The sequence below is a fragment of the Carassius auratus genome, chromosome 10 (genome assembly GCF_003368295.1).
Source record: "Carassius auratus strain Wakin chromosome 10, ASM336829v1, whole genome shotgun sequence".
In the NCBI taxonomy this organism is placed as follows: Eukaryota; Metazoa; Chordata; class Actinopteri; order Cypriniformes; family Cyprinidae; genus Carassius; species Carassius auratus.
The window spans coordinates 19947884-19970651 of NC_039252.1; the positions used below are offsets into that span (position 1 = coordinate 19947884).

At 37.5% G+C, this 22768-nt stretch overlaps 1 protein-coding gene across 5 annotated transcripts; it reads left to right on the forward strand.

Moving 5' to 3' along the window:
• The first annotated feature begins 785 nt into the window (after positions 1-785).
• Positions 786-21993, forward strand: LOC113110223 (2-oxoglutarate dehydrogenase, mitochondrial). 5 transcript variants are annotated; one of them, XM_026274296.1, is made up of 24 exons: positions 2114-2252; positions 3683-3943; positions 4073-4261; positions 7544-7637; positions 7869-7971; positions 12151-12266; positions 12358-12512; positions 12762-12908; positions 13272-13362; positions 14973-15152; positions 15562-15690; positions 16344-16523; positions 16617-16769; positions 17151-17253; positions 17382-17510; positions 17734-17884; positions 17969-18096; positions 18216-18394; positions 18496-18567; positions 18660-18785; positions 19095-19167; positions 19260-19423; positions 19595-19749; positions 20989-21993. In XM_026274296.1, exons 4-24 carry the CDS (start codon positions 7605-7607, stop codon positions 21107-21109), a joined length of 2688 nt encoding a protein of 895 aa, XP_026130081.1. In that variant the 5' UTR covers positions 2114-2252; positions 3683-3943; positions 4073-4261; positions 7544-7604; the 3' UTR covers positions 21110-21993. The 5 variants fall into 5 exon arrangements, with proteins under 5 accessions (XP_026130079.1, XP_026130078.1, XP_026130080.1 ...); XM_026274294.1 differs by lacking the exons at positions 3683-3943; positions 7869-7971 and adding an exon at positions 786-954 and having other exon boundaries at positions 1860-2252; XM_026274293.1 differs by lacking the exons at positions 3683-3943; positions 7544-7637 and adding an exon at positions 786-954 and having other exon boundaries at positions 1860-2252.
• Positions 21994-22768: the final 775 nt, after the last annotated feature.

Sequence of the window (22768 nt, forward strand, 5' to 3'; positions counted from 1 at the left end):
TCATTAATATTAATTTCTGTTCTTCCAATGTGCTCTCCCTTTTTTTCTCTCTATGCGTGCTATAGGAAATGTATTAAGATGTTATCAGTATTATCAATAAAAAGACTATGTCAAAACCCATGTAGTGGTGGTTTTAAACTGTACCCTGAACTAAATGCTGTTCTGCTGAAAGAGTGATCTTTCTAATAAACGTACAGTATGAGGCTTTATCTGAATGACCAGCTGCCTCTGAAAGCTGATAAGATATATGAGAAAACAGCATGTGAATTTATTTCACAACTCTGTACTTTTGAGTGCTGACTGAGCCACTAATAACGGTTTGTGTTCAGCGGAAACTGTGGTGTAAATCCCTAGTACAGACAGTTGTTTGCACAGTTTGTCCAGTACTCTGGCCAGATGAATCAACAATGGCTGTTTACATGCTCAAAATTAAGGAAAAGTTATGGTTATACTTGTTAAAGCATGCAGTCTTCTACATAATAAACAGGTTTTTGAGTGCATATGTTGTTATTCGCTTAGAAATGTACACAAACTTGCATAAAGGCATATAAAATACTAACTATAATAATGATATAGACAAAATAGATCTTTCAAAGAGTTTAAAGGTAAAAAAAAATAAACTTAAAATTATCTATATTTGAGTATTTCTTTTAAGAATAGAATTAGCTAAGAACCAACTACTTCTTTAAAATATATGGTATTTTCTTAATAAAGATAAATATTTGCGCAATGTATTGATCTTTACACAAAATATTGGAAAAAGCTCGCGCCGGGTGGCTGACGTCATACGAGCTCGTGATGCGGAGATGGTGTTCTGCTCGCGCGCTGCCTAGAAACGAGCGACTCATTTATCTAATTACAAGACGCTTCCCGCTCCTGATACCTCACTTTTCCCCTTTAATTCGTGTGTTTTGTGACATTAAACGGCACTATAGAGGATCTCGTGCTCTGAGAGTAAGTATCTGAATCGCTTTTATCTATCTTTGCACATCGCTTTTGATTTGAATGATTCTGCCGGTGAGGCGTTAGCGAGTCAGTTCTGCATCTGTCAGCAACCTTACCGGTACTGAGGAGAAAACTCTTGTTATTAGACACAGTTAATGCTGTATGTGTTGTTAAAGCGGTATAATGTGCTATTGTATTATCTTCCCCTGAGGCGTGGGAAGTTTAAATACACGTTTGATGGTTTAATAGAGAGTTTTGGTATTAGCTCGTGTTAGCTGAAGCTAGCCGGTGTGGTCCGTTACTCATGAGACCTTCACTGCTGCCAAGATTTTAAACTCTTATTTAAACTTATTAGTGACTATTTTGCTCTTTGTTTACTTCTTTTTCACCTCTTAAAAATCTAATTCGTTAAGGAAAGAATTTCCCTATGCACATACAGACATGAAAAGTTGACATCAGCACTTCATTACTATTAGAAACGCATGTCAAGTTGATTATTTCAACAAGGTTTGGGTATCCATTGATTTACTGTAACGTTACACACATTACAGGTTCAGCAACCCTGATGCAAGCTGAGTAGAAGTGTCTTGTTTATACAGTGTTTGAACTTTTTATTGCCGACATGACGACTGCTTTTTGTGATATGATGTCATATGAGATATGGATGGCGTTTAGAGTGTTTCATGGTTTATAAATGTTGTTCCACATACATATAAAACAATCTTTTTCATAAATTAAAGGACAGCACACACTTGCAACTGTCTCAGGCTTGGGAAGAATCCTTTGCGTGACTTCTGATCAAAACAGACCTGTAGGACAGGCACAAAAACATGCTATTCATTCCTAAGCATTTACTGTTGCCACCATTTAATTCATCTTTTTTAATGATGTGCTTCGTCTGGTGTTACTTTCAGTTTCCTGGGACTTTAATCGAATAGACCCTGAGCGGAGGAGTAGAAGGACAAGCACCTGTATTAAAGGAACACATCAGGATCTGTTGGATTCAGTGCTGTGTGGAGCTTTAGTTCTCGTGGTTGGTTTGGAGAGGTTGTGGAGCCGGTTTAAAGACTGCGATGCATCGCTTAAGGACTTGCGCTGCACGGTTAGGGCCTCTCACAGCCTCTTGGAATGCTCCAAGTTTCTCACAACAGAGGACAGCGGTTACGCCCGGGGCCCTAAGGACGTTTCAGCCCTTTAGGTGCTATGCGGCCCCTCTCACCGCTGAGCCTTTTCTCAATGGGACAAGCTCTAACTATGTGGAAGAGATGTACTACGCATGGCTGGAGAACCCAAAGAGTGTGCACAAGGTAAGACGTCGGCTCTCAGCATAGAGGATTTTGTGACGAAATCCTGGATTCATTGCTGCTATACCTAAGTTATGATGCTTAAAATCCATGTGGAATCCAAATTCACTGTTTACTTTCACGATACACATTCCTGTTCATAGTGGAAGATTAATCTGTATATGTTACACTACAGAAAAAAAAACAGCCTTCATAATCTTTCATCACAACTTAATAACTTACTCCAGCTCTCAAAAAACTTTCCTTGTTGGTCTTCGGCGTTCATTTTAAAAAGATGAATTGGTGATTGTTTGCGTGTTGAAAGAGCAGTCCACCCAAAATTAAAACTTGTCATCATTTTTAATTTAATAGAAACCTATTTCTATGTTATGGTGCACAAAAAGTGGTTCTTTAAGTACTCAATCCAAGCACCCATATGAATTTGCACAAGGTATTTAAAAAAAAATCTTGACTTCTGCCCTATATTCTGCTTGACAGGTTCATGTAAGAGTTGTCTTGATTTTTCTAAATTAAAAGTAAGCTTTTGAGTCAGATCTTTAGAAATGAATCATTTTATTCATTTCACAAGGCAGTTAGAATGATTCTGTTTTTTTAACTGGACTGGTTTGGTTGTCTAATAAACTGCAAAGGATCTTCTGTTGCTGGAGGACATCCATGTTTCACAATGTGAATTTGTTTCCCCTCTCAGACAGTAAGCTTAGCTTTGCAGGGCTGTTAAGTAAGATATTTCTTCTAAATCATTTCACATGCACTTGTGTAGTTTCCAGGATGTTATTAAACTGGAACTAAATGTTTTCTGAGAAACTGTGATGCATGTGTCATACTGAAACATGCTTCGTTAAGTGCAGTGGTCAAACTTGTTGTGTTCATTTCATTTAGCTTTGTATCTTTCTTTATTTGTTTGAATAACACACTTAAGCGTACCTTTAGATGAACAGCCAGTACTGTATGTATATACATTTATATATTACTATACATATTTATACACATTTCTAGCACTTTCTTTGCTTGTTTGTTTAAATTCGCTTTAACCTTGAAGTATTTCACTCGTCATTGAACCACAGTAGTATAAGTTATTCTTCAAATGGGCAGCAAAAGATAAAAGTACAAAACACAGACTGTTTGAAGCAGAAGTACATAACATTTTTGTGGAAATCCGTGAAGGAAGTGTGTAATAGTTTCACTACAGTTGAGACCTTCCTCCTGTGCCCCGCTGCAAGATGATACAGCATTGGCTCTCAATTTAACACACTGAGCTCTTTAGCTCCTCAAATCCTATTAGACATTTATCAGGTTAGTATGAGGTCCTGTGTGATGTGTCATTGAATCACAGTGACCTGATATGTAGGAAAGTTAGCCCTCATGAGCAGAACAAGGTCAGACGTGGTCTAATGTTCAAATTGCTGTTTCTTTCTGTCCCTGCATGAACCTAGAGATTTGCAGATGATTGCAACAGAAGTCTTCGGTTATGCAACCGAACATCCAGCTTATCCAGTGAAGTTTTGCTACTCAGAATAGCAGTACTGAAGTTTGACCCCTTCCTACAGTTTACGCAGTTGTGACCACAGTTCCCATGTGTATTGGAGACTGGAAGATGAAGAAAAGTAGATGTTTCCGATTCCTGTGTGATGATGCAAGTCATACATTCTGCTAGTCGGCATCTGTTTTATCTTAATAAACCAGAATAATATCATGTATGTCATTGAATGTATTTTAACAAATTAAAAGGAATCTTTTTTTTTTTTTTAAATGTATTCTGTGTACAGCACTTGCAGTATTGTTATTATTCTCCTACTATGATATCTTTGCTCCTTTCTCAACAGTCTTGGGACATCTTCTTCCGAAACGCCAATGCAGGCGCTCCCCCTGGCTCTGCCTACCAAAGTCCACCTCCAGTGGGGGTGAGTCTCTCAGGACTGTCTCAGGCCCAGGCACTGGTTGGAGCTCAGCCGAATGTGGAAAAACTAGTGGAAGACCACCTTGCTGTGCAGTCCCTCATCCGTGCCTACCAGGTATGAAGGCTAAAATGTTAATTTCACCAAGGAGGTTGGAGGAGAGGACTCTACTGCTGCTGTTTTCCCATCATCTTATTGTTGTTGTAATAATAATTCCTGTATTTATAGTACCATTCAAAAGTTTGGGTAAGAAAGTTTAGTTTTTTAATAAAAAAGAAATTGAATCCGGCTTGGATGCATTAAATTGATTGGTAGTGTCAAAGACATTTGAATGTTACAAAAGATTTATATTTTAGATAGATGCTTTTATTTCTAAATTTCTATTTATAAAAAAAAATAAAAATAAATGTGTAACAGTTTCCACATAAATATTTAACATCAACCGCACACAAAATGTATTCGCACAGGCAGAAAAAATGGTTGCAAGATGTGACCATTTGGTCTCAGTCTGGAGCCCTGAATTATGTTTTAAAATATATTCAAACATAAATTTAAATTTTTTTTAATAATATTTCACAATATTTACTGTTTTTGATACAATAAATGCAACCTAGGTGAGCATTCAAGACTTCTTTCAAAAATATGTATTTTTAAATCTTAACAACCCCAGACTTTTGATTATTTGTGCAAATTGATGTTATTTCATTGTTTTAATGACTTCACTCTGTAAAAAACTAAAGAACAAGTCACTAATCCTTTTTGCTGGCAGTGTGCTGCCTAAATAAAGTCCCCTTCCTTCCAAACTTTCCAAGTTTCAGTCATATATTGCTGGTATAATATTTGGATAAAGTAGATGAGGACGTCATATTATCCTTATACAAGTGGATATTTTTAACACATAATCAATAGTTGCATTTCCACTGTCGGGCCAGTGCGGGCCAGGGCTTAAAGCGGGCCGGGCGGGGCTCATAGCCCCGGGCCAGTAGCACCACGGCCAGAATAGCGCAGGGTTTCCACAGTGGAGCTTGAAGCACCGCTGCACGTCACTAAAACACGCCCTTTACACGCCTCTCAGAACAACGTCATGCAACCTCATAATTTCACCATCAAAGAGAAGTTATCAGAAAACTAAGAAATAAGTCACTGGAACATGCGCGATCACAAAACGAACATGATAAAAGCGGCCGTTTGTTTGCATGCTTTATTATATATTCAATATAGAATACATGATACATTGATCATATTGATTTAATTTATCAGGACTCAAAATTAATCACACATAAATGCACTTATTTCTATTTTATTTATTTATTTTTAACGCTTATGAAAACAGACCCTATTCAGTCGAGTCTGTTTCTGTTTATTAGCCACAGTAGCCATCATGAAGCCAATGAATGATAATATCTCTATTTTATAAAAGCTCCCGAACAAAAAACATTATTAGGCTATATTCTTTTATGATAGGCAACGTGAGAAAAACTCTCGAGACGAGGCTTGTGACAGATAATATAAGTTACTTAATAAATACACGATTGTGATAGAGAATAAGGAGCTGACGTCTGATTTCTTCAAGTGGTCATATTTTACCTTGTTTACTATATGTTTAGCGTGCATATCTTTTTCATCGCTTATAAATATTTCAGCCTTGTTTAGTGATTATAATCCACATTGGATCAAGTTATTTCAAACACTCGCTGCTGACTGAAAGAGAGTTTTGAGCTCGACTTATTTAAAAAAGTGTTTATTTCTGGTGTTAAAGCTGTTATTTTTCTGACATGATCCTCAGCACAGACTCTCTATTTTTATAAAAGCTCCCAAACAAAAATAATTATTATATTTTGATGATATGCAACGTGGAGCTAAACTCACGAAACGAGATGACAGATAAAATGTTACTTAATAAATACACAATTGTAATAGAGAATAAGAAGCTGACGTCTGATTTATCCAAGTGGTCATATTTTACCATGTTTACTATGGTAACGTTAATGTTTAGCGTGCATAGTCTTTTACATCGCTTATAAATATTTCTGCCTTGTTTAGTGATTATAATCCACATCGGATCAAGTTATTACAAACACTTGTTGCTAACTAAGAGTGAGTTTTGTGCTCAACTGATTTTAAAACGTCTTTAATACTGGTGTTAAAGCTGTTATCTTTCTGAAATGATCCGCGCTGACACTCTCCAGACGCTGAGAAACTCCGCCTTTGTTCATAACTCCTCCTCTAGCCCCAGCTGGCCCGCTTTGGCCCAAGGTTTTCATCGGGCCAAAAAACACTGGCCGTTGGCCCCGAGGAAGCCCCAGCGAGGCACGATCAAGCCCCGGAAGTGACAGTGGAAACGCGACTGGCCCTGGCACGCACTAGCACGCCCGGTCTTAGCTCGATAGTGGAAACACGGCTATTATCTGCAAATCTCCACAGAATTTATTTCAATTTATCCTTAACCATGGCATATTCTTAATGTATTATCTTGGCTAATTCAATTAATTAAAATGCTAGGACCATTTGAATATAAAAAGTGCCTTAAAGGGTTAGTGTATGTGAGTTTCTTCTTAAAAAAATTGTCCTGGCCCCTCCAAGCCATTCAGCGGGGATAAGTGGGTGTTGTGAAATAAAGTGTGTGTATCCATAATATAACATGCCTCACATGGGTCCGGGGGGTGAATAAAGGTATCCTGTAGCGAATCCATGCATTTTTGTAAGATAAATATACATATTTCAAATGTAATTAACAACTTTTTTCTCACTTCCGCTGACTGTCATGAGTGGAAATCGTTCCGGCGGATGATGTAAGATGTCAATTTTGTGTGATAAGTGACGAATGCAGAGACGAAACAAAACGCCATTCATTAATAAGAAGTATAAAATGAGGATTTGTAAAGAAACACTTAGGAGGATTTTGATATAAACCAAGAGGAGATTGGTTTTCCTTTGCTAAAATAAGGAAACTTTGTTTCCTTTGTGCCTGCATTTCTCAGTGGTGCACACACGATGCATACATCTTACATCATCTTCTGGAAAGTCTTCCACATACCATAATCACTGGAAGTGAGAGAAAAGTGAAGTTTATTACATATGAAATATGGATATTCATCTTATAAAAATGCATGGATTCACTACAGGATGCCTTTTATTACGGATGCACGCACTTTATTTCACATCTTCTAAACTGTTGACAACCAACACCAGCATACCCCCATTCTAAGGCTACAGTTTTTTATATGAATCCAATTGGATTCATCTAAAAGAAGATAGTCAAATACACATAGGATGCTTTGAGGGGGAGTAAAACATAGGTTAATGATTATTTTTGGGTGAATTAACCCTTTAATAAAGAGAGTTAATCTGTGATTGCACTCCTCTGATAGCTTGTAAGTGCTGTTGCCTTATTTACAGGTCAGAGGTCATCATATAGCCAAACTCGACCCTTTGGGCATCAGTTGTGTAAATTTTGACAATGCCCCACTTACTATCGGGTCCCATCAGTCCGGTGAGAACTGCTTGTGGTGTTCAGTGTGATTGGGAGCATGCTCATTCAGTGTTAACATTGCTCTGTGTCCTTCTGTCCCTGTTCTTCTGTCATCTCTCTGGTGGTTTTCACACTCAATCTGTCCCAAACTTAACTCCTTAACTGTCCATACTGTTCTTTGGAGTTACTGTCCTCCCTTCTCCTCTTTTTCTTTTTCTATCTGTACGTCTTTTTTCCTGGAACTCCCTGCAGATCCGGGGGCATCATGTTGCACAGCTGGATCCTCTGGGAATTATGGATGCAGATCTTGATTCGTGCGTCCCGGGAGATATAATCACATCCTCTGATAAACTTGGTGAGGTTTTGATCAGGCGTTGGAGAATGATTGAATCTTTTTATGTGGCATGGCTTATTTTTGTGCTGTCCTCCCTTACCTGGAGTAGATCCAGATCTGTTTGGATATTTGCAATGGGTAAAATTCCAACACACCCAGCAGTGAGTGTGGTTTGTTTGCAGATTCAACATAATGTAAACATTGCTTGGGGGATAGGTGATATTGGAGATGATGGCCTTGTTCCAAACCTAGCTGTCACTAATCAGTTGATTGCAGTATTGCAATAGGCAGCTCAATACTCTAATAAGTCCTAATATAAATATAGCACACACAAACATTAAGTTAAATTGAAGAAAAATCTTGCGATAAATTGCAATTACATTTTTTAATTGTTACCCAGCTTGCAGAAAAATCATGCGATTAATATATTAGTGCTAAGCAACAATTAAATTTTTTTAACCGCAATTAATCACATGATTTTTCTGCAATTGATCACATTGAATGCTCAAAATTCAATAATGAGTTCAAAAGTAATGTATTGTGCACTTTTTTCATTTAAAAGTACTGCTATATGGGCAAAAGTGCAATAAGATTTGGCTTGCAAACACTTTAAACAAATAAGGTGCTTTTTTTTACAGCAGTATTCCTTTTACATAGTAAGACTTAAAATATTTCTGGTAAATCTCGTGATCGATTGATCAATTTAAGGTGTCTTTTTTGAAAACATGATGCCAAAAAAAATGATGCCAGATTAAGTTTTGGATCAGAGCCTAGTTTGTACTATCATATCCAATCCCCTGGCTTTGCCCATTGTAAATGATGTATCCTAATGTCTTTGTACCCCTCACTCTTGTCCTCAGAAGTGTCTGCTCATCAGTGAAATACTTCTCTCATCTAGTTTCATGCTGTAGTTCCTCTTTCTCTCTGCAGATTTCCATTTTCATATCCTCTCACAGTGTCTTTATTATTGCACTGGTATGCCTAGGCTGTAGGCCTTTCTGAATGCTGTGCATAGCAGTTGCTTTATTTCTCATTGTATTATCTGTTATGCACATACCGTTTGTAAAGATTTATCTGCACACGCATTCAGTGTGGATGACTGAAAACCTTCAGCAAAAGACAAGCCACACCCATAAAGTCAACATGCTCAACAACTTGGGAAATGTGAAACATCAGAATGCCTCATACAAACTCAAAATAGCTCATGTTTTGATTCCTGATCTTCAGGTTCCTTTTGTCAGGAACATTTGTGAAGGAGACGTTGTGACTGATTTCATTAATAATCATTACACACCCTGCAAATAATTTTTTTTTTTAAGTAGGTAATTTTGTTTGGTTTTCACAGTATAAATATCTAAGCACCCATATAAAGAGATGCATTTACGGAATTGTTTACATATAATATATATTCAATTAAGTTACTAGAAAATGTTCATGTTTTAAGCGTAATCCTTAGTAAATTTGATCTTGATTGATTAAAAATAAAAACTTTAGATTTAGAACTTGAAAACAAGACAAAAATACTAATTATGAAAATGTGTTTTGGAAGTTTAGTCTTCCACTTAAAGAAAATAAAAATATTCTAATTTTCAGCATACCAAATGGCTTTGCTCTGTCTGATCAGTTCCTCCTAATGTTAAAGCTTGATATTTTAGAGCCTTTTTATCAATGGCAGGCTTATTGTCAGTGAGCATCCAGTACTAGGGAGTTGTCAGTCTATTGACAGTCGGGTTTCAAAGTGCATTACAGTGTTTGGGGTGAGGGAGTTTCTAGCACTGCATTGTTCTGTGTTTCATTCAGTGGAAATGCTTCGCTCAGTGCTTTTTCTTAGAACAACTCACAGATTCAATTCTTTTCAGGTCATGACGTGGTACAACCGTTAAAACAAAAATAGGTTTGTAACACTGGTCATGTCGACACACTGAGAATTAACCTTTTTTTAATGTACAGCTTTTTAACTTCTCAGATGCAGCTGTTTTTAAAGCCCGTCTGTCTTACGTAACAGCGTGAGGTATGAGGACTAGTTAGTGCACTTTGGTAGCATTTTCAGAAGCTCCCACCAGTTCCCTGATCAAAAAACAGTGATTAAGGGTGTTTTCACACCTGGCCCATTGTTTCAGTACCGGGCGCGTTTTCCCCCTTAGCTCAGTTCGTTTTAGTATATGTGAACACCGCAATCAAGCTTGGATCCATGACAAAACAATCGGTCCAAGATCGCCTCAACGAGGTCTCGGCTCAATAGAAAACAAACTCTGGAGTGTTTCGGGTTGTAGTGAGAAAGCAATCTGTTCCATTCTGGTCCCAGCGTCCCAGTGTGCATTCTATCTAGTGGTCGACCGATATTGGTTTTTTTGACAGCTGATACCAATATCTTGGAAAGCAGTGTGGCCAAAATAATTATTATTTTTTTATTAATATTTAAGAACACTGGATAAAAATGCACACTTCACAAGCTCTCACTGCTGGAGTTCATTAGACTAATGTTTATTAGTCATTCAAAGATTTGTTTAAATCATATAAATGTGTATTTGCTTAATGCTGACGGAAAACGAGAAAGTATTATAATGTTTGCTTTTTTATTACTAATAATATAAAAGCAATAGTTATAATACTTTTTTATACATTAATTCCTTTGTTTAAAAATTCTATCTGATTTTCAGACTTGATGCCGTCTTATTGCTCTTCTTCGTAGTAACTGTCCTTGGTTTTGCATGTCCAAACAATGTTCTTGGGCCTAGTTCTATAAGGCTGTTAGTGAACACTTGAGCATGCTTTTCCCAAACAGTTTATACCAGTATTGTTTTTTTTTTTAACCAAAACAACCTAAAACCATGATTAAACTTTTTTTTTTTTTTATGTTATATGAAAATCTTTGAAAAATGTAAATAGGAATATTGCTTTGGTAAATTAAAATCAGTCTAACTTGAAGTATTAAAATAACTAAAGCTAAAAAAATAAAGTGAAATAGAAGTATTTTTAAAATAATAATAAAAATTACAATATTTAAAATATTAATAAATACTATAATAAAATATAAATAAGACTAAAATAACAACTGGAACTATCCTCAACTCTTAGCAGAAATGCATTTATATAACTCCACGGGGCACTGCTCCGTTATCCTAGCAGGAGACCCAGCTGGCATGTGTGGCGATTTCCCTCATTAACCTTGCCTAGGGTCTGTTTCTTACATAATGTCCTCATCCTCACTGAATGTCAGATTTAGCCTCGGCGCTCAAGTTTGAACATGCTGTTAAACTCATCCAAAGTGACCATTGATGGATGCCATTTCGTTATGGTAATTTATAGTGGTGCTGTTTAAATATAAATATCACTGTTGTGAAAGAATTGAACGTTAGTGTTCCAATTGTGCTACAGACATGAATGATTAAATGCAAATTATGTGACTCTTGATGATTTGTTGTTGTTTTTAGTTTTTAGTTTGTTTTTTTTGATTCCCACAGACCTACATTGAAGGATGTGGTCTAGAAACCAGAATATCACTTTTGACTTGGCTAGACTTGTTATTTTCTCTTACATTCTCGGTTTGGTATTTCTTCTTTCATTTTGTGATCATGATTAGTTTAGCATGTTCTTGTTTTACTGGTGTTGCAGGAATGTTATCATGTTTACTTGTCTGCAGAAATGAGGTACTTTTATTCATGTATGTTGTGTAGATAAGTAAACGGGAACCACTTATGTAACACATCGTGTGAGGAACGCCATGTTTCAGCACACCTTGAGATCATAGGTCAGAGCAAACTGGTATACGAAATTCTAGTCTACATTTCTGCTTTATGGAATTCACTCACATGTTGCTTATTAATCAATGAGAAAAGAGTTCAACTGCACACTGAAACACATTTCTAGGTGATATGTAGGTCATCTGTAGTATCTTATGCATGCACTCCCTGTGGCACTAGTGGACTGGGCTGGAATAGATCTGTTTTTCACCCTCATCTTTCCTCTGCTTATACCACTGGCTTAGCATTTTCTTCGCATGTTCTGTGTCTTATGTGCTTGAATGTGCTTTTATTTGCACAAATTTCATGTATTACACACTTGTTCCACATCCCTCCTTCATCTAACACGGTTTCATTTGTCCTCTGTGTTTATGTGTGTCGGTCGGATCCACTGTGGTGTTTTGTTTTTGCCCTTCCTCCCCTTTCCCCATCCATGTGTTTGCATGTCTGCTGCCAGGATTCTATGGACTGGAAGAAGCGGATCTGGATAAAGTCTTCCGGCTTCCTACAACAACCTTCATTGGGGGAAGTGAAAGTGCCCTTACTCTCAGGGAAATAATCAGGCGCTTAGAGGTACATATCCACCAACAACAACATAACAAATTAGTTTTCTTTCTGCTATCAGACTATAAAGATTTATCTTCTCACTTGCTGCGCTATGCAGATGGCCTACTGTCAGCACATCGGGGTGGAGTTCATGTTCATCAATGACCTGGAGCAGTGCCAGTGGATCAGACAGAAGTTTGAGAAGCCGGGAGTGATGCAGTTTACACTGGACGAGAAAAGGACACTACTGGCCCGTATGGTCCGCTCAACAAGGTCTGTCCATGCCATAGTTTTCGCTAGACCTGAATGCATCATTTGCCATTCAAACAATTTAAGCAAATCCCTTCACAAAATGGAAATAAATTCATACATCCACTAATATTGACACAAAGGAAAGGGAATCAGTTTTGTCAAACAAATCACTTACGTCATGTGTTTGCAGGTGACACTTGCTTTAATATCTTGTTTTTTAATGCAATAACATTCTTTTTATTTACATGAATGTTTTGGTAATGCTGCCAGGTTTGAGGAGTTCTTGCAGAGGAAGTGGTCTTCAGAGAAACGTTTTGGCCTAGAAGGATGCGAGGCTCTCATTCCTGCACTCAAAACCATCATCGACAAATCTAGTGAGAACGGAGTGGAGAGTGTTATCATGGGAATGCCACACAGGTAGAGGAACAACCGACTGTACAATAGGACTGCCCCCTAATTGTAGACTAACCATTAGTCGAAAAGAAGAGGCTTGGTCGACCAAAATATTATTAGTGGCTTAGTCGCAGAAAAAAATAAAAGTGGTGAAGTCACGTAGTCCGTGACATACAAATAGTTAACAGCTGGTCTGTGAGGTAATACAGTACTCAAGCTGAATAGAAGCGCTCACTGCAGGACAGATGAAGTCCATCTAATGCTTAAAATGAACGTCTACTAGTCGACCAGAAACATCGAGCGCAGCCTTCTGTAAAATGCATGCTGGTTAATAAAGTATACATGTAGGGCCATTGAAACATACCTACATTTTCTGCTCTCCATCAGAGGCCGTCTGAATGTGCTTGCTAATGTGATCCGTAAGGAGCTGGAGCAGATCTTCTGCCAGTTTGATTCAAAGCTGGAAGCTGCAGATGAGGTGAGCAGCTCTTCATTTCCTTCAGCACTAGTTCCTTGTTCAGCTCATTATACAGTTAACTCAACAAATTTCAGTTTACACACAGATAAAAAGCCAGATCTACTTTTTTTGAGGCTCAAGGACACAGTTCAGCAATTCTTCCACAAAGATGTCCTTAGTACCTCTGTTTTAAAGTCATGGTTCAAATACTGATGCGACTTTATAACATTTGCAGATAAGGATGTAGCCATAAGAAATAAGTTAAGTGCTGAGAAAAACTCTTATGGCAGTACAGAAAGAAGTGCAAGTTGCTTTACCCTGTATGCTTCTCAGAATCCAGTTTACATCATGCATGACTTTTTTTTATGAGTTTCTCTTAAAGATCTCACTAGATAAAAAAGGAAGCACATTTTATCTCAGTTTATTTTATTCTTTTATATATATATATATATATATATATAAATTTATAAATGTATTATTTTTTAAGTTTATATCTCACAATTCTGCCACAGGATGAAAAAAGGTAAAGGTCATTGCACACTGAGTCCGAAATTTTCGCATGCGTTTTTTCGTATTCGTAATCCGAAAAATTCGCCATGCATAGAAACCTTGCACACTGAGTCCGATGCATATTAATAAGTACAAAACAATACAAAATGTCGTCTTCAAGTAGTGAGGATGATTTAGGGACCCAGAAATATTGGGTCCATCCACTCCTGCGATCGTGTAGAGAGGAAGGAGAGGTCCACCTCCTTATCAAGAAGAGCGGGATTATCCATAACGATTCAAAGTTTACTTTAGAATGTCAGTGGCTCAGTTTGATGTTTTGCTAGCGATACTGGAGCCACATATTAAAAAGAAGACCACCAATATCCGTGAATCAATTGATCCTGAACAGAGACTGGCAGTATGTCTGGTACCCGTGCACACACACACACAGTTTACAGGGACTTGGTGTGCTATAATTATAGCTGTGATAATAATATTTGTAGTATTTTTGATACAATAATATTTGTATGTATAATTGTAGGTATCTGAGCACTGGCAATTCATTCAGAAAATTGAACCTGTTCCGATATTTTTTTTGACAGATGAAAGTTTTGGAGGCAGTGTGCAAGCATGATCGACATAACGTGAGGTCGAATTAATTTTTTGACGTGCGACAATTTTGCATGCAAATTCCGGACTCAGTGTGCAAAGGCCTTACCTGTGAGTTTATATCTCACATTTTTTTGCAAATTGTCAGATATTGTGAGATAAGACGTCGCAGTTACCTTTTTTTATCCTGTGGCAGAAACAAACTTCCATTATTATAAATGTTCATAGTTGAATTGTTCACAATAACATGCATTTAGAAAATAGGAGGAATTTTAATTTCATGACAGCTTTAAAATGAAAGTGATAATGTTTAACAAATGTTGCTAATCTGGAACAACCAGGGGCAGTGATATGTAAAACATTCAGTACTGTAAATGTGGTTTGCTCAATTAGCTCTGCACACAATACATGGTGACATGCTTTTTGTGAAAACAGGTGTCCTCTCCCACTTTTCTGGGAAAATTATATAAACTATGTGTTATTATCATTTCAGTCCTGTTCATGTTTGAATTTCTCTTTGTGACTTTTTTTAGGGCTCAGGTGATGTGAAGTATCATCTGGGTATGTACCACAGACGCATCAACCGGGTCACTGATCGCCACATCACTCTGTCTCTAATGGCCAACCCTTCACACCTGGAGGCAGTGGACCCTGTAGTGCAGGGCAAGACCAAAGCAGAGCAGTTCTACTGCGGTGACTCTGACGGCAAGAGGGTGTGTGAACTGCCCTCGTGCTTCTAGCAACTGTGCTTATGTTATTAAACTTGAGTGTTTCTTTTAAAGACCCCATGAAACCCTATTATTTTTATCAGTGCATCAGGAAAACATATCTACTATTACTGTAGATTTCTAGTGCAGGCATCAGCTTAAAGTTTACTTTGTCAAGTAGAATGCTAGTTTATAGATGACCTCAGAGTTACAGACATGGACTGTAACTTTGTAAAGTGAAGTACAAATCAAGAGGCCTATATCCAAATATTAAACAGTTCCCTCAAAGACAGACGTGTGATCGCTTGTATTATGTAAACAGCTTTTAGAACAGTCTTAAATCATCTTTTGTGATCAGACAACAAGACACGATTGACATGGTGTCAGTAAGAAGACTGTGTCCTTGTCTCTAAAGGTGATGTCCATCTTATTGCATGGAGACGCAGCCTTCGCAGGTCAGGGTATCGTCTATGAGACCTTCCACCTGAGTGACCTACCGTCTTACACCACACATGGCACTATTCACGTGGTGGTAAACAACCAGGTCTGTTTTTCACACACTCTCACCAGCACGGAACTTTAAATTGATTATGGACTACAGTTTTTCTGTAAGATTTGTTTTTTTCATGTTTTTGAAGTTTGTTCTGCTTACCGGGATGGATTTATTTGATCAAAAATATGTTAAAAACACTAATACTGTGAAATATTATTACAATTTAATATATCTCTTTTCTGTTGATCATGTTAAAATGTAATTTATTTCTGTGATGTCACTGCTGAGTTTTTCAGTATCATTACTCTAGTCTTCAGTCACATGACCCTTTAGAAATCATTGTAATATGCTGATTTGCTGTTCAAGGAAGTGGAACATTTCTTCTTATTATTAATGATTGCTCAATTAAATGCATCTTTGCTAAATAAAAGCAATGATTTCTTAAAACAACACCTGGCCAACTGTAGTATTGTATAATTTATAATTTTATATAAATATATTATATAGGTTCTTGTTTTAGAATAACACATATAGTTTCATCTTCACATCATGAAAAGATGGTTAACATTTCTTGGCTTTTTAAAGAGAAAATATGTGTTTAAAATGGTGCAATTTAACAAAATGGTTGAAACTACCTTATAAGTTAGATTTTTTTGAGACAAATATTTTCATTTATTTAAATGTTTTTGTTCCCCTCTTTTTAGATTGGCTTTACTACTGACCCTCGGATGGCGCGCTCCTCGCCGTATCCCACGGACGTGGCCAGAGTGGTCAACGCGCCCATCTTCCACGTTAACGCAGACGACCCTGAGGCTGTGATGTATGTGTGTAATGTAGCTGCAGAATGGAGAGCCACCTTTCATAAAGATGTGGTGGTTGATCTGGTAGGGAAGCACATTCTTTTAAGACGGAATGTTTCCATGTGTGTGTCAGACGTGTTTTATCTGTTTACTCTGGTGTTCTCCTTTGTGCTGTAGGTGAGCTACAGACGGAACGGCCACAACGAGATGGATGAGCCAATGTTTACGCAACCGCTGATGTACAAACAGATAAAAAAACAGAAACCTGTTCTGCAGAAATATGCTGAAAAGCTCATTGCCGAAGGAGCTGTAAATAGACAGGAATATGAGGTCAGATTAACCAAATATTACTTCAAAAATGTATATGTGCACTGACATTCCAAAGTTTGTGGTCTGAAAGATATTGTTCTGAAAGAAATTAATAATTTTATTCACAAGGAATAGAACAAATTGATTAGAAGTGACACAAATATGATGTAACATTATAAATGTTTTTACCAAAATGCTGTTTTTACTGTATTTTTAAAGAAAACATAACAGACTTTAACATTAAAAAATCTAACAGACCCCAAACCTTTGATCGGATTCGGAAGTGTTTAAGTTGTAGTTTCAAAAATAGGAAACATTGACAATATTAGTCAAATAATTTCTTACTTAAATAAATTGTCTGAATATTTACATTAATATAATGTTGCCTGTCTGTCCTATTAGGAGGAAGTTGCCAAGTATGACAAAATCTGTGAGGAGGCGTACAATCGTTCTAAAGATGAGAAGATCTTGCATATAAAGCACTGGCTAGATTCACCTTGGCCAGGTGGGTGTGTGTGTGTGTGTGTGTGTGTGTGTTGATGTACAATGTCTCCAAACAGACACTTTACGTGTGTGTATTACATACGTGTATTTGCTCTGAAATCTACTTGACATTTGTGCTTAACTCTACAGATTTCTTCACTCTGGACGGTCAACCAAAGAGTATGAGCTGTCCATCCACTGGTCTTAATGAAGAAATGCTTAGTCACATTGGTCAGGTGGCTTCCTCTGTGCCTGTGGAGGATTTCACTATCCATGGAGGTACCTTTTTACTCTCATCTCTGCATACACCTGCACACATTTATGAAAAGCCAAATGGACTGTACCCAAAGTCATTTTTAAGCCATGTTGGGAACCGGCTATATCGACAGTTCCTATCTACCGGAATGCAGAAATACTGAAATCAAAATAAGCTTGTGTTTCAAACACATACATTTTTGGCTCGACCCAGCATCTGAACTCATTCTGTCCGTCGTCTTCTAAGGTCTTACCCGTATCCTGAAGGGCAGGGCTATGATGGTGCAGAACCGCTCAGTGGACTGGGCTTTGGGAGAATACATGGCCTTAGGTTCTCTTCTAAAGGAAGGCATTCATGTGCGTCTCAGTGGTCAGGATGTGGAGAGAGGGACCTTCAGGTGAGAGCAGCTGTATCTTGTGTTTCTGAGTGAACTTGACTTTGCACTTGATTCTCCATAGTCTACCGTTTTATCCCCATGCAGTCATCGGCACCATGTGCTACATGATCAGAACGTTGACAAACAGACTTGCATTCCCATGAACTACGTTGACCCGAACCAAGCCCCATATACAGTGTGCAACAGCTCCCTGTCAGAATACGGTGTTCTTGGTAGGTATAAACCGCATTAACTGTGGCTGGTTGCTGTCGGTCAAACAAACACAGAAGAAGCTGCACATTATATGCCCATGACCAAGCACATCCTCAGGTCTGTGTCTCATTGTGTGCAGGTTTTGAGCTTGGCTTTGCCATGGCGAGTCCTAATGCTCTAGTGCTCTGGGAGGCTCAGTTTGGAGACTTTCATAACACAGCTCAGTGCATCATCGACCAGTTCATCTCCCCCGGCCAGGCCAAGTGGGTCCGACAGAACGGGATCGTGCTGCTGCTGCCTCATGGCATGGAGGGCATGGTGAGGTCTTTTCATCTTAAATCCACCTCTAAAGCTTCCATCTTCTCATCCGCTCCCTTTTTCAATACTTTTGTAATCTTTTGTGATTGTGATCTTTTCAGGGACCAGAGCACTCCTCCGCCCGTCCGGAGAGATTCCTGCAGATGTGCAATGATGACCCTGACATTTTCCCGGTAAATCTCTGGCATGAAAGCATGAACATTTTAACCAAACACAATTTTTTTTACTATGAACATCCGACTTAATACTCATTTGTTTGACACAGAAAATCACAGAGGACTTTGCCGTCCGGCAGCTTTATGACTGTAACTGGATTGTGGTGAACTGCTCCACTCCTGCAAATTACTTCCATGTTCTCCGGAGGCAGATCCTTCTGCCCTTCAGAAAGCCTGTGAGAGACATTTCACTCTGTTCATCATCTCTACAGGTTTCCCTCACCATGAAAAACATGGAAACATCAGAGAATTTTACAATTGCTTTCCAGTTCTTGAAATCATGGATTATTCATAGAAAAACATATATTTGCTATGTACATTTTAATATATTTTTTTTCTCTAAAATATTGTATTTAATAGCTGTTGAACTTGCAATGTCTAATGTGACTACATTTTTCTTTCCTGGACATGGAAAAATCATGACTATGTATTTGTGAAAACTTGTGGTTTCATGAAGTTTTAATCTTTGTTTCTATTTGCTCTAGCTCATTATCTTCACGCCTAAATCACTGCTACGGCACCCAGAGGCCAAGTCAGGATTTGACCACATGTTACCAGGTTTATCCACTTGAAATCTTGGCAATCCTTTGCCATTCAATGTCCCGCTAGAGCATTTTTAGTAATGTTCAGGTGTGTTCGGCTTTGATTAGGCACACACTTCAGACGTCTCATTCCTGAAGAAGGAAGTGCATCACAGAATTCAGCTGGAGTGAAGCGTCTCATCTTCTGCACAGGAAAAGTTTATTATGACCTTACCAAAGAACGAAAGACCAGAGGCCTGGAGGACACAGTGGCCATCAGCCGCATTGAGCAGGTGCCTGCATACACTTTCATTCTTATATTTCTAAATGGGCCATGTTCTGTATTTATTTCTCCATAATAAGAATGCTCATTATACGAGTCTAGCATTACCATTTTCGCTTCTTGCCTGCACTCTTTGTAGTTAAAAGAGGTGTTTGATGACTTGAAATGTGTTATTGTCCAGCTTTCTCCATTCCCATTTGACCTGGTTAAAGCTGAGGCAGAGAAGTATCCGCAGGCTCAGCTGCTGTGGTGCCAGGAAGAGCACAAGAATCAAGGCTACTACGACTATGTCAAGCCACGCATCAGCAGAACCTTCAACAACACCCGTCCCGTTTGGTAACTCAAGCCTTTAAATTCATCTTTAGAATGAATCTCACAAAATTACTTGAGAACTGGGCTATATATTTCCTTCAAAATTGAAAGAATTATATTTGGCATAAAGACAATGAAGTCATGTGTTTATGACAATATTTTTATTATTTTTTTTTTTAAATAAATGTTCTCTTCGTTTTTCTTTATTAATATTTAAAAATGATACTACTGTATACAAATGACTGCATTGCAAATACAAAACAATTTAATGGCTTTAATGGTTTTTAATTATTAATAGTATAATATAGTAATAATTAATCATAAATAATAATCATAATTTTTTAAACATGCTTCAAATTTATACGGATAGTTCACCCCAAAATGGTAATTCTGTTGTTAATTACTCACCCTGTCGTTCCAAACCTGTAATATGTTAGCTTATTTTCAGAACACAAATGAAGGTATTTTTTTATTAAATTCAAGAGATTTCTCAAATGTTCTGGGAACTGAAATTACACGGTTTGCTGAATTAGCAGCACAAGTGGTGATTGGCAGTAAATACTGTTGCATGAATGCATAGAATGAAAACATCTTCAGGTCACCCCAAAGTAAGCAAACGACCCTCCATAGACAGCAATGTAACTGAAATGTTCCCAGACACAGAAACAAGGTTAGGACATTGGTAAAACAGTCCATGTGACATCATGGGTTCAACCCCAATTTTTACAAAGCTACATGAATACTTTTTGTGTGCAAAGGAAACAAAAATAATGACTGTATTCTATTCTTTATATAAAAGAATAATTGTTGAATGTCGTTATTTTTTTATGCACAAAATTATTCTCATAGCTTCATAAAATTGTGGTTGAACCCCTGATGTCCTTACAACGTTTCTGTGTCTGGGAACATTTCAGTTGGGTTGCTGTCTATAAAGGGTCAGAAAGCTCTTGAGTTTCATAAAAAATATCTTTTCCAAAGATAAACAAAGGCCACAGGTTTTGGGACGACATTAGGGTTAGTAATTAATGACAGAATTTCACATTTTTGAAAATGAACTATCAACTTAATTGTTTGTTTGTTTGCTTCGGGGTGACCTGAAGAAGTTTTCATGCTATGCATTCATGCAACACTATTTGTACCCAATTATCATGTGTTGCTAATGCGTGTAAGCCATGTAATATTGCATGTAAGACCTCATTTGTAAGTCACTTTGGATAAATTAAAACATGCGTTTACATTTTTATTTGCATGTGTTCTTCTCAGGTACGCCGGCCGAGAGCCTGCAGCTGCCCCAGCCACAGGTAACAAGAAAGCTCACCTTGTGGAGCTGGAGCGGTTCTTGGACACAGCCTTCAACCCGGATGCTTTCCAGGACCAGTTCTAAACACCTCGCACCATCCTCTCTCTTCATTACCATCCCTCCGTCCCTTGTTTTTCAAAAAACTCACACCCCGCTGTTAGCATTTAAAGGCAGGCTGGCAGCTAGGAATCTCCTGACCAAAGCACAGTACAGTAGGTATGAGAGGCCTATCTATGCAGGTTTTATGAAAGGATGCAAGCTTTAAGCAATGACTTGGTAATGGGATCAGTTTGCATGCATGTGTCTCGGAGGCATGTTGATGATTAAAGTTATATTGGCCTTAAAGCAACATGCAGCTTAAACTAGAGGTTCCCCTCAATAATACAAATGTCTTTAATTTTGAATATGCACAAAACAGCGCAGGAACATTTTTGCACTGTCCATTACTTGAGTTGGCACGGACATTTTAGAAATGAGACACTGAAAAGTCAAATTAGCAGGAGGGCTTTAAAGGGCATGCATGGAAACCTATGCATTTTTAAATTATTGCGACAAAGGATCAAGTTAGCTTGCCTGTGTTTAACAGTTTTATAATATAGCAGGAAATGTAAAGACACCCTATCTTTCTCCCTCATCCTCTTTATCTCTCCCATTCACCCTCTAAACACTCAGTGCCAAATTATAATGAACTTCAGTAGGTGGATTCAAGGACTGAAAGCTGAAACAATCCTTTTATCTTCGTTATTTAAAAAAGCAATAAGCTGAGATTAAGCAACAAGCAAAAAGACTCTCTTCAGGATATAAAATAAAGGATTTATTTATTTTCTTATGTTTATTTCAGACTACTGTTATAATACTTCATCTCAATTTCAATCTGTTTGCATGAACTTACAAATGATGGCGCAGAACTACACATTTAACATGAGCAGTTTATTTTGCATTAATAAAGACATGTCTTGTGCACTTTATCAGATGATCTTTAATCTGATTTTTTTTGTTAATTAATAGGAAGTGTGACTGACTATAACACATTTAAATTAAGGTAAACAATTAAGTTAATTTGACACACGTGGTCTAAAAACAAATACATCACATACAGCAGGTTTTTTTATATTGTTATATTGAATTGCATTACATTTGTACAGTATTCTGGTCTTTCAGAAATCTTGACACATTCAAAGCAGCTTTACATATTTAATACTGCTGAAGACAGACAGACTTCCAGTAAGCTATTCTTATGTCTGATCTTCTCTCTGATGAATCTGTACACGTCTGTTGCTGAGGGATGTTCACAAGCGTAGTGTCTACCAAATTCTTTCAGCAACTTTATCTGTTGAGAGTAGAAACTATCAGGTTACTCTAAACCAGACGTTGAAAAACAGCTAGCTTACATTTAATACTGTATTATTGTATGTTTGTAGAGCAACACTGAACACCCTTGGTCCTTGAGTTTGGCTGTTAAAAATATATTTTAAAAATACAATGCTGAACTGTAGTTTCTACATAAACAGTACAGTTTGGGGTCTCTTGAGAAGTCTCTTGAGTTTACTAAAGATACATTTATTTAATAAAAACGACAATAAAAACAGTAATTCTGTTAAGTATTATTACAATTAAAGCTGCGGTAGGGAGTACCGGGTACTGGTATTTTCCAGTCTTCCCTGTCACGTGATCCTTCAGAAATCATTTGAATATGTTGATTTGTTGCTCAATAAACATTTATTATTATCAGTGTTGAAAACA